The sequence below is a fragment of the Larimichthys crocea genome, chromosome XV (genome assembly GCF_000972845.2).
Source record: "Larimichthys crocea isolate SSNF chromosome XV, L_crocea_2.0, whole genome shotgun sequence".
Classification (NCBI taxonomy): Eukaryota; Metazoa; Chordata; class Actinopteri; family Sciaenidae; genus Larimichthys; species Larimichthys crocea.
Genome location: NC_040025.1, coordinates 4,079,451 through 4,094,270, shown reverse-complemented (window position 1 = coordinate 4,094,270; position 14,820 = coordinate 4,079,451). Strand labels below are relative to the sequence as shown.

Genomic DNA, 14,820 nt, shown 5'->3' with positions numbered 1-14,820 from the left:
TATATTACACTACTGGCATTAATGTTCTGGGTATATCACGAGCTGTACTGAGGAAAATGTGTAAATGCACCAAAGATTCAGTGATGACTCAGTCACCCAGAATGCAGAAGGCAGCACTGCAGCACGCGTGCTTAGCAGAAAATGGCTGCCAAACAAACAGGTGGCCACACAGCTGAAAATGAACTGTTAAGATGGCGTTAGGGTTATCCAGCTAGTTTATATGTAGACACTGAAGACAGAGAGGGCCATTAGTCAAGGCAGCTAAATCATTCTTAAATCGACTTATGTATTATTGTCCAGCCAATTAGCTAAGCTCCCTTTGAGTGGATTAAAGAAATAGCTATACTCACTTTATTACAGAGTTAGATGAGAAGATCAATCTTCTCATCTAACTTTTGTGAATAAAGGGAGTATTTCCAAAATGTTGCACTAATCCTTCAGGAGAAAGTTACCTCACGTTTTGCTCACAATGTTAAACATCTATCAATCAGTTCAGTTCAGACTTAGCAGGTTTTTGACATAACAGGAGGTGCATCTGTCCCCATATCCCCCTTTCCCCTCATGTAACAACTGGATAATCCATAATTCATCCTCTGCATAAATGTTCTAGTGTCTAGCAGTCTTGATGAGTGAGGGGACTGAATTGTCCCTGGTTCTCTTTCTTTTTTCTTTTTTTTTGCTAATGTCTTGTCTCAGCAGGGCATAAATAGCCACCTTCCAGTTTTCCTCTCTTAACTCCGCCATTTTTAATGTTTCTCTAGAAATCCCATTTTTTATTTTGCAGCAGTAAATGAATCATTTTTTCCACTCTGTCACTGTGTGACTGGTTGATGTTCTGAAAATTGTCTTTATTGACACAGAAAAGCCGACGCTTCTTCCCTCCGTCAGCATTATGTTGTCATGTAGCTCTGATGAAAGCTTTCTCTCAGGACAAACTGAATTATTTCTGTCTGTATACATTTGTCCTTTTCTGTCACATCAGCTGACAGTGAAGACTTCTGTCTCCATCATTTCTCTCATGTTTCTGTCTGTCTCTCTCTCTGTCCACCCCCTCGCTCAGGCCTTGTGATGATTGGAGTGATCATTGGCTCCAGGAAGGTGGGGATCAACCCTGATAACGTGGCCACCCCCATCGCTGCCAGTCTGGGTGATTTGATCACCCTGTCCCTGCTGGCCGGGGTCAGCAGCACACTCTATGAATATATAGGTGAGGAAGCAGTTTAGCACTTACTGATTATGACAACAACAGCTGGATTTATGCATTTTTTCCAAACAAGACAACACTTTAAATTTCTTTGTTTTGTGATAATGAAAGCACAATGTTATACGACCATAACATAAAGTTATTTTTTGGAGTTTGTCATGCTACCAGAACACAAGATGGCAGCAGAATTCATGTTTATTTCCTCAGACAGCACATCATGGTGTGTGTGTGTGTGTGTGTGTGTGTGTGTGTGTGTGTGTGTGTGTGTGTGTGTGTGTGTGTGTGTGTGTGTGTGTCAGTCACAGTACCTCTCACTGTTCTAATTTTGTCAAGCTTCTTTATATTAATGATCTAACCTTCATCTGTTCCAGGAGCAGTGTGTGTAAATGACTGTTTCCTCATGCATGAGTGGGTGGATTATAAATGATGTGTACTTTGTAGTCAAGTGTGTCAGATAAAACGAAAAGTTAATCACCTTTTTTTTATAACTTGGGATGAATAATAATGTCTTATAGTTCATAAAAACTTGAGAATGAAGTCATGTATTTATTTAACTGCGATCACCTGCATAGTTAAATGTCAGCTATTGATAGTAGTGCTGCTTATTGCACAGCAGGGATTCTTTCTATTTATCCATCAAAATAAATAGGATATCATCACTGTCTGATTAAAAACCACATATCTCCATATCTCATAATAATTTTTGTTTTCTATGCATGTAATGTGCATGTTCTCCACCTGTATTAAGTCAGTATTTAGGATCTTATTGACCAATAAAAAGAAGTTTTGTTCCATCATGTATGTAGATAGATAGAAGGAGGAGAGCTTTGGATAAATAAGACTTTGAGTTTTGATTCAAGGATAGACAACAAGCTCTGTGATCTCTCTGAACCCAGTCAGACTGATCCTCGCACAGTGTCAGAGGACCATTAACCTGGATTAGGGCTGGGCGATATATCGATATTTTAATCAATATTGATATATTTTCAAACGCGATATAGCACAAGACCATATCGTTTATATGGATATAGTTTATTTTGCATTAAAATGACTTTACATTTCTTGACTTGATGATGTTGATTTCAATCTAAAACAGTAAAATAGCTTTGATTAGGCTGATGTGCACTGTGGAAACATGTAGATGATATTGATAAGTTACCAACCAAGGTGGACATAAACAACTCGGAACAACTCACACGTCGTTAAAACATTTTACTGATCACTGTGTAAACATAGATTTTTTATTTCTGGTGCTAAATTTGTCTCATTACAGTGTTTCAGGGTTGTTTTGTGAGCTAGTTTCTGAGAAATATGAAAAATATGATTTACGGACATCCGTGGTTTTCATCGGACAGCAGGATAAACTAGTGATATTTCTTCACCTCCTCATGCCTGTTCTTGTTCCTGCCCTGCAGATATATGGTACCTGTCTCCCCTGGTGATTTTGGTCTTCCTGGCTCTGATCCCACTGTGGGTGATGGTGGCCCGACAGAGCCCTCAAATCAAGGAGGTTCTCCGCTCAGGGTGGCAGCCTGTTATAGTAGCCATGTCCATCAGCAGGTATGACCTCAAACACCTTTTTAATTATTTTATTTGATTAATCTTTAACACTTAACATATGGTACTGATTCCTTCTGTGTTTGTGGTTTCCAGTTTTGGAGGCCTTATCCTGGACAAGACAGTGAGTGACCCCAACTTTGAGGGCATGGCTGTCTTCACGCCTGTCATCAACGGTAAGCTGATGGCCGCCACAGAGAATAATCATTTTAATTAGCATTTTTAGTGACTTATCCAGAGTGACAGGTTAGAAACACTCGATAAAATCCACAGTATTACTGATTGGATCATCTGATGGTCGGTTGATGTGATGTGATGTTGAGGTATGAGATACATTTGGTCACATAGTCAAACCTGCTCCTATCTCAGAAGTTCCTCTGAGGTACAGGTTGTACTTTTTTGTTGCCTCCTGTGTGAATCTGAGCAGCATACTAAACAGAGAGTTGTCAGCACAGTCCAACTCTCAGAATAGAATAGTAATGCTTCTCACTCAGATTTCACACACAGATTTTGGTGCATTACTAATCCCCAACGACAAGCCCCCAACAACTTTTTTGGAAACATTATTTTTTGATTTCCTTCCTTCCTTCCTTCCAGGCAGCTGCAGGCAGCTGATAGTTTTCTTTTCTTTTCAACTCAAACATGTTTTCTAGCTCACAAGATATATATCGAGCGGTTGTGCAGTTAATTTGGAAATGCAGGTGAGTTGAAGGATCATGTGACGCCAGATAAATTCTGTGAAGCTGCGAATACAGAAGGACTGAAACAGTATAAGGGTTTGTTTTTTTTTAAGTTAATTTGAATTGCCATTGTGAAATGAACTGAAACCAGTGCAGTCTAAAATCATATGTGATAACTTTGGAAAATGTTTTGGCTCCAATGTTTAAGTATACATGATTTACAGTTAATGGGCTAAAACATGCAGAGCTGCCTGTAATTCTTGCAAATGAAGCCTGAAAACCGCTGGAACATTCTCAGAGGCAGAAGCTATTTCAGATGCACCAAGGCCGTCGTGTGGAGAATCAAACCTCTTTGATGAGTCACTCTTGACTTCCAATTTTGCCGTCTCAGCTGGAGGAGTTCAGAACAGTTGCCCAGTGTTTCCAAAATGCTGCTTTGACAGCAGTGTGCATGGAACTGTGGGAAGAGCGATATGTTGATATGATATGCAAATGTTTGCATTCCCAGTTATCTTGATTGCGTTAGTAACCTAAATGTTACTTCCCCTGCCAAGGAGCATTTCATGCTCTCACTAATACTCTATTTTGTGTGGTTACAGCACATCCACTGTGTAGCATCGAAGTACAGGGTAACCCTAGCAACCATGTCCTGCCCTTTAATGGATTTGGGGAAGTTTACACTTCAGCAGCCTCAGCCCAGCTGAGACACATCACATAGTCCTCATCCTCTTCTAACATTAAAAGTACAATAAAAAGTTGTTATCATTCTAATAAATAAAGCATAAATCTAACCTCTGTATATAAACTCAGCAACCAACCAGTTATGTTAGAACAACATGTAACTCTGATCCTGATCTTGCTCATAATATGAGGACTAATTTGCTCTGTACTGCGGCAAAAGACCGACTCTAAGCTAGTGAGAACTTGTTCGAGCTTCATTTATTTGTCTTTCTACAACACAAGTTTTATTCATGTTATGCGACACAAGAAAAACTATTTGTTATGGTGATGAGGAGGATGAGTCTCACAGCCCGAGGAAAGAAGCTGCTCTGCAGTCTGGTGGTAGAGCTGCGGATACTTGTGTATCGCTGTCCAGATGGCAGCAGGGTGAACAGGCTGCTGCTGTGGTGGGCATTGTCTCTGCGCAGCATCATGGGGCTTTAGCATTATTTAATGATTGTAGCCATCAAGCGCATATCTAAAATCCCCTTTAAAGCTTTTAAAACAAGTCAGCGTTCAAACATTAAAAAGTCAACTTTGCAGGCACGTGCAACTCATGGAGATTTGCTAAAGCTGCTAAACTAGTACTACTAGTAACTAAGGGGGGGCTGAGCGAACGATTTCTTCAGACGTGTTCATCATGTAGTAACACTACAATACTGTAGCAGTAACACAAGGTACTCAAACATGTCAGAAGTTCAAGCCTCAAACAAGAGAAGAGAGATTCATTACCAGACCTACATGGAGGGAAATAAACAATGAGGAGAGAAAACAACATTTTGAAGTGTGTATTGATTTTGTAAACTGACCCATGTCCGATCCACACACACAGTTCAATTGGACTTTGTGGATTTGCATGCAGCTCTTTTCTCCACGAGAAAGTCTTAATCGTGTAGAAAAGAGAGATGAAAATACATCTGAAGTTACTTTAAATTTGATTTTCACCTCATAATGCTGCTTAAGCATGATGAACACTGAGAACTGGAGGCAAAAAAATAAGAGAAAAGAAACATCCTTCAGGATAAGTGGTTTGGCTGAGAAGTGGCACATGCAGTTAAGAAGAGAAGTCGTTCTAAACCACTAATGGTGCACACCCAGTGTCCTGGCACAGCCGACAGGGCCTTTAACAACCATCGACTCTCACTGTCACTGTTTCTAATTTTGTCTCTGCCCATCTTCCCGCTGTTTCTCAATCTCCCTCTCTCTCTCTGTCTGTGCACCACTCACTCTGTGCTGGGCTCTAAATTCACAAATGTGTTTTGAATTTCCTATTTTCCCGCACTGGCTTATATAAACCAGTATTATGTTTTACTAAAAGTTCCCCCAAGTCGTTTCCATCTCACAAAAAAACATCTGTGCCATCTTTAGGGGGGTAAATACTTGGAAAGGTGTTTTATGCAACTGAATTAGGCACAGATAGCAGTGTCAGTGACACTATCTATCTATCTATCTATCTATCTATCTATCTATCTATCTATCTATCTATCTATCTATCTATCTATCTATCTATCTATCTATCTATCTATCTATTAGTAGTTAGTAGTATTATAGTTTAACCGTGGTGAACTCTGAAAGATGACACATCTGGGACCGGTTTAAACATCTGCAGATGACTTATCAATCAAACTGACATCTTGACACAAAAGTCAATCAGGAATAAGTCCTCTGTCAGAATTTCAAAAAAGGCACATAATGTTTTTTGCACACCCAGGGTCATATTTCACTGTTGGAAGCATTCGGCTGCACAATGATTTTCTTTCCACGCACACGTGTTGCTGCTCTCGTGTCTGAGAGGCATCGGGTGGAGCTTTTGTTTGTGTTCATCTCTTTCATTTCTTCAAACGCTGGGACTCCCCCGGCCGAATTTGGCCGTGCTTCGACCCGAATCTGTAAACCCCGGCTGGATCACGGCTGAGCCAAGCTCATGTCAGTACTTGGCTTTGTTTGTGTGCAGGTGACGATAAAGGGATGAAGCGAATTCTTATTGTCAAGCTGTTGTGGGAAATAACTTCTTGTTTCAGTTGATTACAGTGTTATAAAATCAGTATCAGCTTTCAAATCAATCTGTGCAGGAAAACAATAACTTTGTTTTTTGAAATGACACTGCTCTACCTTGCACCACTCCTTCATTCATATATTCATGTGTCCCTTTCTTTCCCTTGTGTAGGAGTGGGTGGTAACTTGGTGGCAATCCAGGCCAGTAGGATCTCAACCTATCTGCACTTCTGGACCATCCCAGGGGTGCTTCCCTACAAGATGAGGCAACACTGGCCCAATCCTTGCATCACCTTCTTCACCTCAGGTAACACTGGCATGATGAATGAACCTTTGTATCAAAAGCTCTTACAATAAGAGCGACTGGAGAACAAATTTAAATTCCTAGATAGCAGGTGTCAAAAGAAACCAGGTTTTCTAAAGCAGCAGTAACTGATTCTCCATAAGGAGAATCAGTTACTGCTGCATTATGCATTCATAATATATTCATACATTCGGCTCCATGTTAGGGTTCCTCTTTAAAGCTGTGCTTATAAATATTTATATTTTAGCCATGTCTTTCAATGACTGTGTGTAATAGGAAGAGGGACACTTGTGGTGACAAACCCACATAAAATGATGACCAGACTCTGCATTTACCCTCAGCACTATGGAGCTTTTTAGTGTCTTTTAGCTAGGGATGCACCGAATATTCGGCAACCGTAAGTATTCGGCCGAATATGGCAAAAAATGCCACATTCGGCTTTCGGTGAAGTGGCCGAATAGTGGCGTGACGCAATTGATTCAGTGAAACAACGTGCACAGTGATCTGGCCAGGGTTGCTGATTCTTTTCTCATTCACACACAATAAACCCACGATGCAGATATAGGAAAAACACAGGCAAGAAATACATCATACACTGCTCTTTAGCAGAGCTATATACTTCTCTCTAAACTACGGCGTCTCACACATGCAAAGTGCGTTCAATGATCGTCGGAATGACGTTCATGAATGTGGGAAAAATGGAAATTCACCGGAAATATAATAAAACTAAATAGTATTTCTTTCAAGAACAAATTAACAGTGATTAAAACAACATGGGCTTTCTAACAGTATAAATGAAATAATAATTATACTAACTGGAAATTCTACTGGAATATTTGAAGGATATTAAATAAACATTTACTTTCTTTGAAAAAACATGTCTACAAATTTATTCTAGGCTATTTATGCAATAGTAAAAAAATAGTGAAAAATTTAACAATCGCATTTCATATTCGGTTTCGGTATTCGGCCAACCATTTAATTTTTATTCAGTTTCGGTTTCGGCCAAAAATTTTAATTTCGGTGCATCCCTACTTTTAGCTAATTGTTTTGGATCTACTTCACTATTTGCCTCTCACCATTCTTATCAGGTTTTCAAGCACAGCAAGCAGCTGTTTTATGTACAAAAAAAAATCTGAATTAATGAGTGAACTGAAGAATTTGGCAGCTAAAAAGTCAGATATTTCTATATACTTATGTTTACAGATACTAAATCAGAGCTTAAAAAAGAACGGATAATAGATTTACATTCATCAGCCAGATAGATAGACAGCTCTAAATAAATACTAATGTTGATCTGTGGGAATAGGTGACTTTTTGCTGACACATTTCAGCTTGCTGGTTTGTTCTGCAGTTTCCGTCCAATGGAAATAGCATATAAAATATTCTTCTGAATGGATTTGACCCAGAGCAGAATATCCTGAACAGGCTTGCTAAATTGTTCGATTTTTGGATCTCTCTGATAATGTTATTAAGAGTACAGTCTAAACCTGCTCTGTATAGAAAGTGAAAAAGTGCTCTGTAGTAAAAACAGTTCAGAAACCTCGATAAGGTGTTTACATGCTGCACTACCCAGGTAGAATATCCAGGTTAACCAAGATACTCCAAAAACCTGATCATAACTAGGATATAGTGTACATGTAAATACACTCAGTATGCAACGCCTGAAAATTGAGACAACGTTGAAAACATGAGAACACAGCAGACGGGAGTGAGTTAACAAAGTGTTAAAGTGTAAAGTAAGCTGCCTGTTTAACAAACTGTACTGCACAAAGAACTCTTCTCTTGTCTCACAGGGGTGAACTCCAAGTCAGCACGAGTTCTTCTGTTGCTGGTTATTCCCGGTCACCTGGTCTTCCTCTACGCCATCTCTCTGCTGCAGGGAGAGGAGGCGCCTATCTCTGTAGCCTTCACCATCTGTTACCTGTGTGCTGCTCTGCTACAGGTAAACTGAGTCATACACCGGTTTTGTAAGATGTTTCTATGTCCCCAGTTTACCACAAGAAATAGAAGCAAAGAAAACATTTTTACAAAACCTGCATAACCTGCATAAAAAACCCAAATTATCCCTTTAAAACTGAAGTTTCTCATGAACCCATTGGCCTTCGGTTGGCCCTGAAGTTTCACATGACACTCTGATACAAACTGTGGAAACCAGTCAGCAGAAGGTAAGACTCTGTGCAGTCTGATAAAATGGCTGCTGCCACCTGTTACCTAACTGTGAAGCGAACTGTGCCAGGTGTTGGTGTTTCAGCAGCTCCGTGAGATAAAAGACTCTTTCCAGGACAGAACCAAAAGTACACCGCAGTCCTGCCACGCTCACCTTCCTGACCTTAGGAAGTCAGCTCAGCTGTTAGAGACTCATTATGTTTGACACCGTCGTTAGTACTATTGCACAAAATAAGACACTGTGTCCTTTGGGTACAAGTCAGTGACTGTCTGCCAATCTCCATAATCTCTTGGTGGTTCAAGTAAATATCAGATTTATTTTTACTGGACTCGGATCTGTCTGGATTACAGATGGAAACACACTTCATCTGAGGTGCATTAGTCTAGTCGTCTGTCAACCTTTTTTGTCTGACATACCCCTAACCGAAGTATAAATATGCTCTTTTGATCAAACTTATGCTTAGACTACCTCAAGTGACACAAGATGAACATTTTAGTCATTCATTTCTTTCAACACTAGAACATTCCGATACCCCAGAGAACTGCCAAGAGTCCCAATTGTTCAGTTTGTTTCAAATAATAATAATAATGAGACAAAATAACAATTTAAAATTCAGTTTATGAGGTTATGGTTTCTATTATTTTACATGTGCATTTTAAAATGCATCAATAAACTGAAGGCCGCAACAAACAAACGACAAAGTAATGAACACATGTAAATAATTAAAGGATTGTAGAAGAACAACATTAATAGTAGTAAGGAGCACACACACTCTCTCTCTCTCTCTTTCTCTCTCTCTCTTTCTCTCACACTCACGCACACACACACACACACACACACACACACACACACATACATTCAGCATTGCCAGAACTTCTTTGGCATTCGTCTTTATTCTGCCATCTATCTATCTGGCTCTGGCTTTTGATATTATCAAAAAACAATGGCGGTTGCTAGGCAAACAGGGATGGCGAATAGCTAACTATTTGTTCATTAAAGCACTTGTCATGTATTTTAATGCCGATGATTGTAGCAGCAATCTTATTTTCACTTTTTACCCAATTAGATCCAGTTTTCTGTTCTTTGGGTTTTCTTTTGTGGCAGCTTGTTCAGCTCAGTTGTCTTCTCTCTCTAGGTGGCCATCCTTCTTTACGTTGCCGACCTCATCATCCGTGTCATGTGGAGACGGAGTCTGGACCCTGACAACTTCTCCATCCCCTACCTGACCGCCCTGGGGGACCTGTTAGGCACCGGCTTTCTGGCCCTCTGCTTCCGTTGCGTCTCACTGGTTCAGAGCCTGGGTCTCTGAATGTTTGCCCCTTTCCCACTAAACTTTTAGCCAGCCACTGTCTTGTTGCACCAATTTTGTTACATTTGCACAGAGATGCTTTTAAATCGGACAGTAAAGCATTTTCTGATGGTTATAACCGGGCCAGTTCATACCTGACATCTTTCTTTGTCACAAATTTCAAACTTTGACGATGAAACGGCACAACTGACACCTGACCGCTTACACCCATCCATCTGGGTGAAGGGTTTGCTGCCAGAACACGTCCAGCCAATCTAATTCTTTTATTTGACGACAAAAAACTTCAAAGTATTTAGAGATTTTAGTTCTCTGTCCTTCGGAGCATCTACTACACCACATTGAACTTCATTTTGTTATCATTCCTCTTTATCTGTCCATCTTTGAGTTTTCCTGCACTCACTCAATGAGTTTGGTGGCGCTCAGCTCGGCTCAGCTCTTTGCTTCATCAGAGGAATATGTAGCAGCTCTGCATCTCAGCAGCAAGACTGAACAATTGTTCTGCTTGTGGACATTTGTTTGAACTTCTGGATAGAACAAACAGACTTGAAGAAATCCATGTTTGGTTGGGCTGTACTATGCATTAATACTGGAGGTTGTGTATGTAGTACACTAACTATGTTTTCATTGAAGCTCCAATATGAGTTTGGAATCATCTTGAGTTAATTAGAATGAATGGGATAGGTTTAGTTTTCATGAGAAATCAGGTTATGTACCTGCAACATGCAGGGGAATGTTTCATTGTCTCATGAAAAAAACTAAATCTACATTATTATCTATATAAGGTACTTCAATCTTTAATGTACAATCTACAGTCTTCTCATAATGTTTTCTGCAAATTCATTCTTGAAGTACTGTAACAGAGGTAAACAAGCTGAATGAGGTAATTGGTATTTCCGTGGCTACAAAGGCCAAAGGCATGGCTGTGCAGTAAACAGTGTAATGAGGAGGAAGATATCGGTAGGCGTGGTGGGAGTCACCTCTGATCTGGTTCAAAACAGATCCACCTTAAACACTTTCTGTAAGAAGAAGCTGGTGTTGTGTAGAAGTTACAGATTTAGGTTCTGATGTAATGAGAGATTTGGTCGCTGTGTTGGTTGAAGAACCATTATCCAAAAACACAGTTTGACTGTTGGAGGGAGTGTATCCACCAGCAAGTTTTTGACAGCTATAAATTTTGTGTTTTGTACTCAGACTCAGAGTGATCGCACCTACGCACAATTGGAACTAAAATCCTCATGATCCATCACAACAACCATCTCCAGAATGTCTAATATGCAGATGATGTGATGCTTTTTGTTGCACATACAACAGGTATACACGATGTAATTAACATGACACTTGGCAAACAATACAGTAATAATTATAAGCAATGAGATTGTTTTTGATGAGATTTTTTTAGATTCTACATTATACTAGAAATTATTCAAAGGCCCAAACATTTAAACAACTGTGTTCCAGAGCACTGTGAAGCCTACACCTCTCACTATTTGTAAAGCAATCTCAATATTCCAAAAATAACCAAACATTTTATGTATTGTGAATTTTGTGCTGCCACTCAATGTTTAAAAAAAAAAAAGCAATCCGCAGTCAAGTGATGCAAAGACTTCTTCACCTGTCAGTCCAGGTTTATGTGTGTACATCGACTGTGTAGCCACAGAGGATCTTGGGTATTTTCCCTCACTACTTGATGCTAATAGTCCCTTTAATGGAGGGTTCACAAAGCCTTACTGTTCTTTGTCAGAACCATAAAACCTCATCATTACAGCAGAGAGTGCATATACATGCACGTTCATTTTAACGGTGTGTTCAGACAGAAAGTGAAGAACATTTTCAGCTTGTGTCATTTGTTTTTCACTGATAGAGCGTTTGACTGAATTCAGAACTCACCTTTAGTTCTTTTTCCTCTTTTTTTCTTCTCGTCTCATGTTTATGAAGCAAATTCATAAATATCATAATAATTTTCAACTCATCTTACTGTGGCTTTGCATCAGTTTTATCAGTGTCTTTCATCGACTGTGTATGCTGTGGTGCCATGTCTAAAATTTGCATCATATTTTGTCTGACCCCACAGTAACACTTAACTTTTAACTTTTAAAGGTCTCATATTTGTGACTGGGTGGTGATTGTATAGTTGTGACATCACAACCTTATGGAAGTCCAGATTTTTTCATTTAAAGTCACTGTTTGTGAATATAAACTATGTGCTTCTAGTTTTGGACTGAGTGTTTTGATAGGTTCACAGTATTTATACAGCACCTAGACCAGCTTAATAAGAATAAAAATGAAATCTTATTTTCTATAATATAGGACCTTTAAAGTCACGTTTAAGCATAGTCATAACAGCATTATTTTTAGTTTACATAAATACACAAATGATTAAAATTAGTCTGGGTGAAACTGAATTTAGGATAGAGTTTATAGTCTGAGCTACACTGACTATTCCTCTGTCTTTGCATTTCTTAATGTGCACATGCGCTTCATCTCAAAGATTTCTCATCATACAATAATACAGTGTGTGTGTTCATGCACTCATGGCGTCACATGGAACATTTATGCTGTTTGCTGTTAATAGTAAAACTTATTTTTAGAGATAAACCTCTTAAACACTGAAATCTAAGACATTTTAAAAAAGAGCCTGTCTTGTCTTATCTTTTATGTGAGGTCTTTCAGTGTCAATAGTGTTTTGCTAACAGCTTTTATTGTGACACTGTTACACGGTACTTTTTACACTAGAAGGTGATCAAATATAGACGTACTAGTTTATTTCAGTCGAGCTTACCGTATAAGATCTGTGTGTTAACTGTGATACTGTGAGAACGAGACCACAGCTAAGGTTGTGTTGTATCAGCACATAAAGTGTGTCTTAATCAACAGGGCTGGACAATATATCATAAAATCTTTATCAATATACATTTTCACATTAGCATAGATAACAACGAATGTAATAATAACTTTTCTTTGAAATACATTGTATTTATTTTCATTTGTGTGTCGCTCCCTTCTGATGTTTGTCCCGATTATTTCAGAGCCTCACCAGTTCAAGATCGGTTAAGTGTCTTGTTAGAATTCATTGGTTTCTGCAGATTTTCTTAAAGTAAATATATGGAAGTCAGATAGTTAACTTGAAGTTTTGATTATGACTCGAGGTTTTGAAATAATAACTGTAATTCAAAAGAATAGTTAACGTTTTGGGAAATATGTTGATTCACCTACTGCCAAGACGTGAGCCAAAGGGAAACAGGAATTAGGTTCTGTTCCAAAAATAAGAAAAACTTTGACATTTCTAACAAATGATTTTGCCTTGAAACTTCACATCACACAGCAGTATCTTGTGTGATTCCCTCCATATGTCTAGATAAGGATCTATCATCCAATACTGTTTATTCAGTATTTCTGTGTTGCTGCCCAATTCCCATAAGCTGTAGAAAATCACTGGTTTCGTGTCACGGCTCGATGAAAGAGGCGAGTCCATGGGCAAGTCGACTGTTTCCAGTTAGTTCAGATATGTCACAGCTGAACAGAGAGCACAGCTAGAACATCCATTTAAGGAAATATGACTGAAGGAGCTATTTCAAAGTCTACTTGCTGCCACACAGTTACCAGTGTAATTTTAATGTAATTATAATATGAGCAGATTTAGAAAATTGAAATAAAGTAAAACTGTTAAAATCATGAATGTTTACCCTCTCATAGTAACTGCTTAAGTGGATTCAGATGTGTCGTAGAATATAGACAGTAAACCCGGGGAATATTAAAAATTAAAAAAACATTTTTCCTGCCACATGTGTTTATGCTTAATATGAAGCTAGATTCAGCAGCTCAGCCCAGCTTAGCATTAAGATTTGAAGATAAGGAGAACAGTTAATGAGGCTTTGTTCAACATTATTTATTTATATTTTTTTTTACTACTAACGAATTGTAAAAATAGTAAGTTGTGGTTGTTTGGGGACTTACATGCTGCAGTATTTCTTGGACAGATTTTAGGAGTCTAGTCATCTAGTAACCAATTAGTTCCAGCATATATCACCCCGTGACAACGCAACTTGTTTACATATGATATGACATATTCATGTTCAAGCAAAATTTGGTGCCGACAGGCAGATTTAAAAAAATATATATCTTTAGACAAAGTCAGACTAACTGTTTCAACATCCAACCAGTCTTTATGCTAAGCTGAGCTAACTGCCTCTTTGCAGCCATTTATGATGATGAATAAGTTTATTTCCCAAAATATCAAACTATTCCTTTAAAAACTTGGTTTATCAGCCCTATGTATGTAGAATGTAGAGTGTGATGGCAAAACTCCATTTGCAAACTTGCACTTTTGTTTTAATAGTAGTCTGAGGTTGCCTTGAAAAAACAAAGTTAATATCAACTCTGTCTTATGTAAAACCTTCTCATCTGCAACGACGTCAATGTCAAAAAGATAGAAGCTTCATTTAAATGTTGCAGAAGTCCTTTTTGCTTACTGCAGGCAAACAGTCCTGTACTGTACTTCAATGTTGACACTGCCACATTAAGACTTTAGGGGCTTTTAAAATGCCTTTATTTTCTAATCTTGCTGTGTTCACTGTCACCTGAGCTTCCACACCTACAGTATGTTATGTCTCACATGTGTGCAAAGATGAAGTGTGTAATCATAAAATGTGACAAATATTTGGTGAGTGTTATGTCATTTTGTGGCTATGAACAGTTATATTTTAATAAAAACCAACAGTGTAATGAAACATGTGTTACTTTGGCACCATTTAACCAAATTTCTGAAAGATGTGCAAAGAAAATCCAAATGACTGTACATTTGGCAGCTGTTTGATTGGGTTAAGCAGCTGGGGGCGCTGATTCTCCAGTTGGGTGTCATTACACCAAAAGATTAAGACACAA

The 14,820-nt window shown here is 38.7% G+C and overlaps 1 protein-coding gene across 3 annotated transcripts in view; it reads left to right on the top strand.

Moving 5' to 3' along the window:
- LOC104919264 (solute carrier family 41 member 3) overlaps window positions 1-14,595 on the top strand; it is a 28,358-nt gene extending 13,763 nt beyond the window's left edge. For all 3 annotated transcript variants that reach the window (XM_019266393.2, XM_019266392.2, XM_010731235.3), the window contains 6 exons: window positions 1,061-1,207; window positions 2,620-2,764; window positions 2,858-2,937; window positions 6,329-6,463; window positions 8,257-8,405; window positions 9,766-14,595. In XM_019266393.2, the coding sequence (XP_019121938.1) occupies window positions 1,061-1,207; window positions 2,620-2,764; window positions 2,858-2,937; window positions 6,329-6,463; window positions 8,257-8,405; window positions 9,766-9,939 (830 nt within the window). In that variant the 3' untranslated portion in view covers window positions 9,940-14,595. The remainder of the gene's footprint in view (window positions 1-1,060; window positions 1,208-2,619; window positions 2,765-2,857; window positions 2,938-6,328; window positions 6,464-8,256; window positions 8,406-9,765) is intronic.
- Window positions 14,596-14,820: the final 225 nt, after the last annotated feature.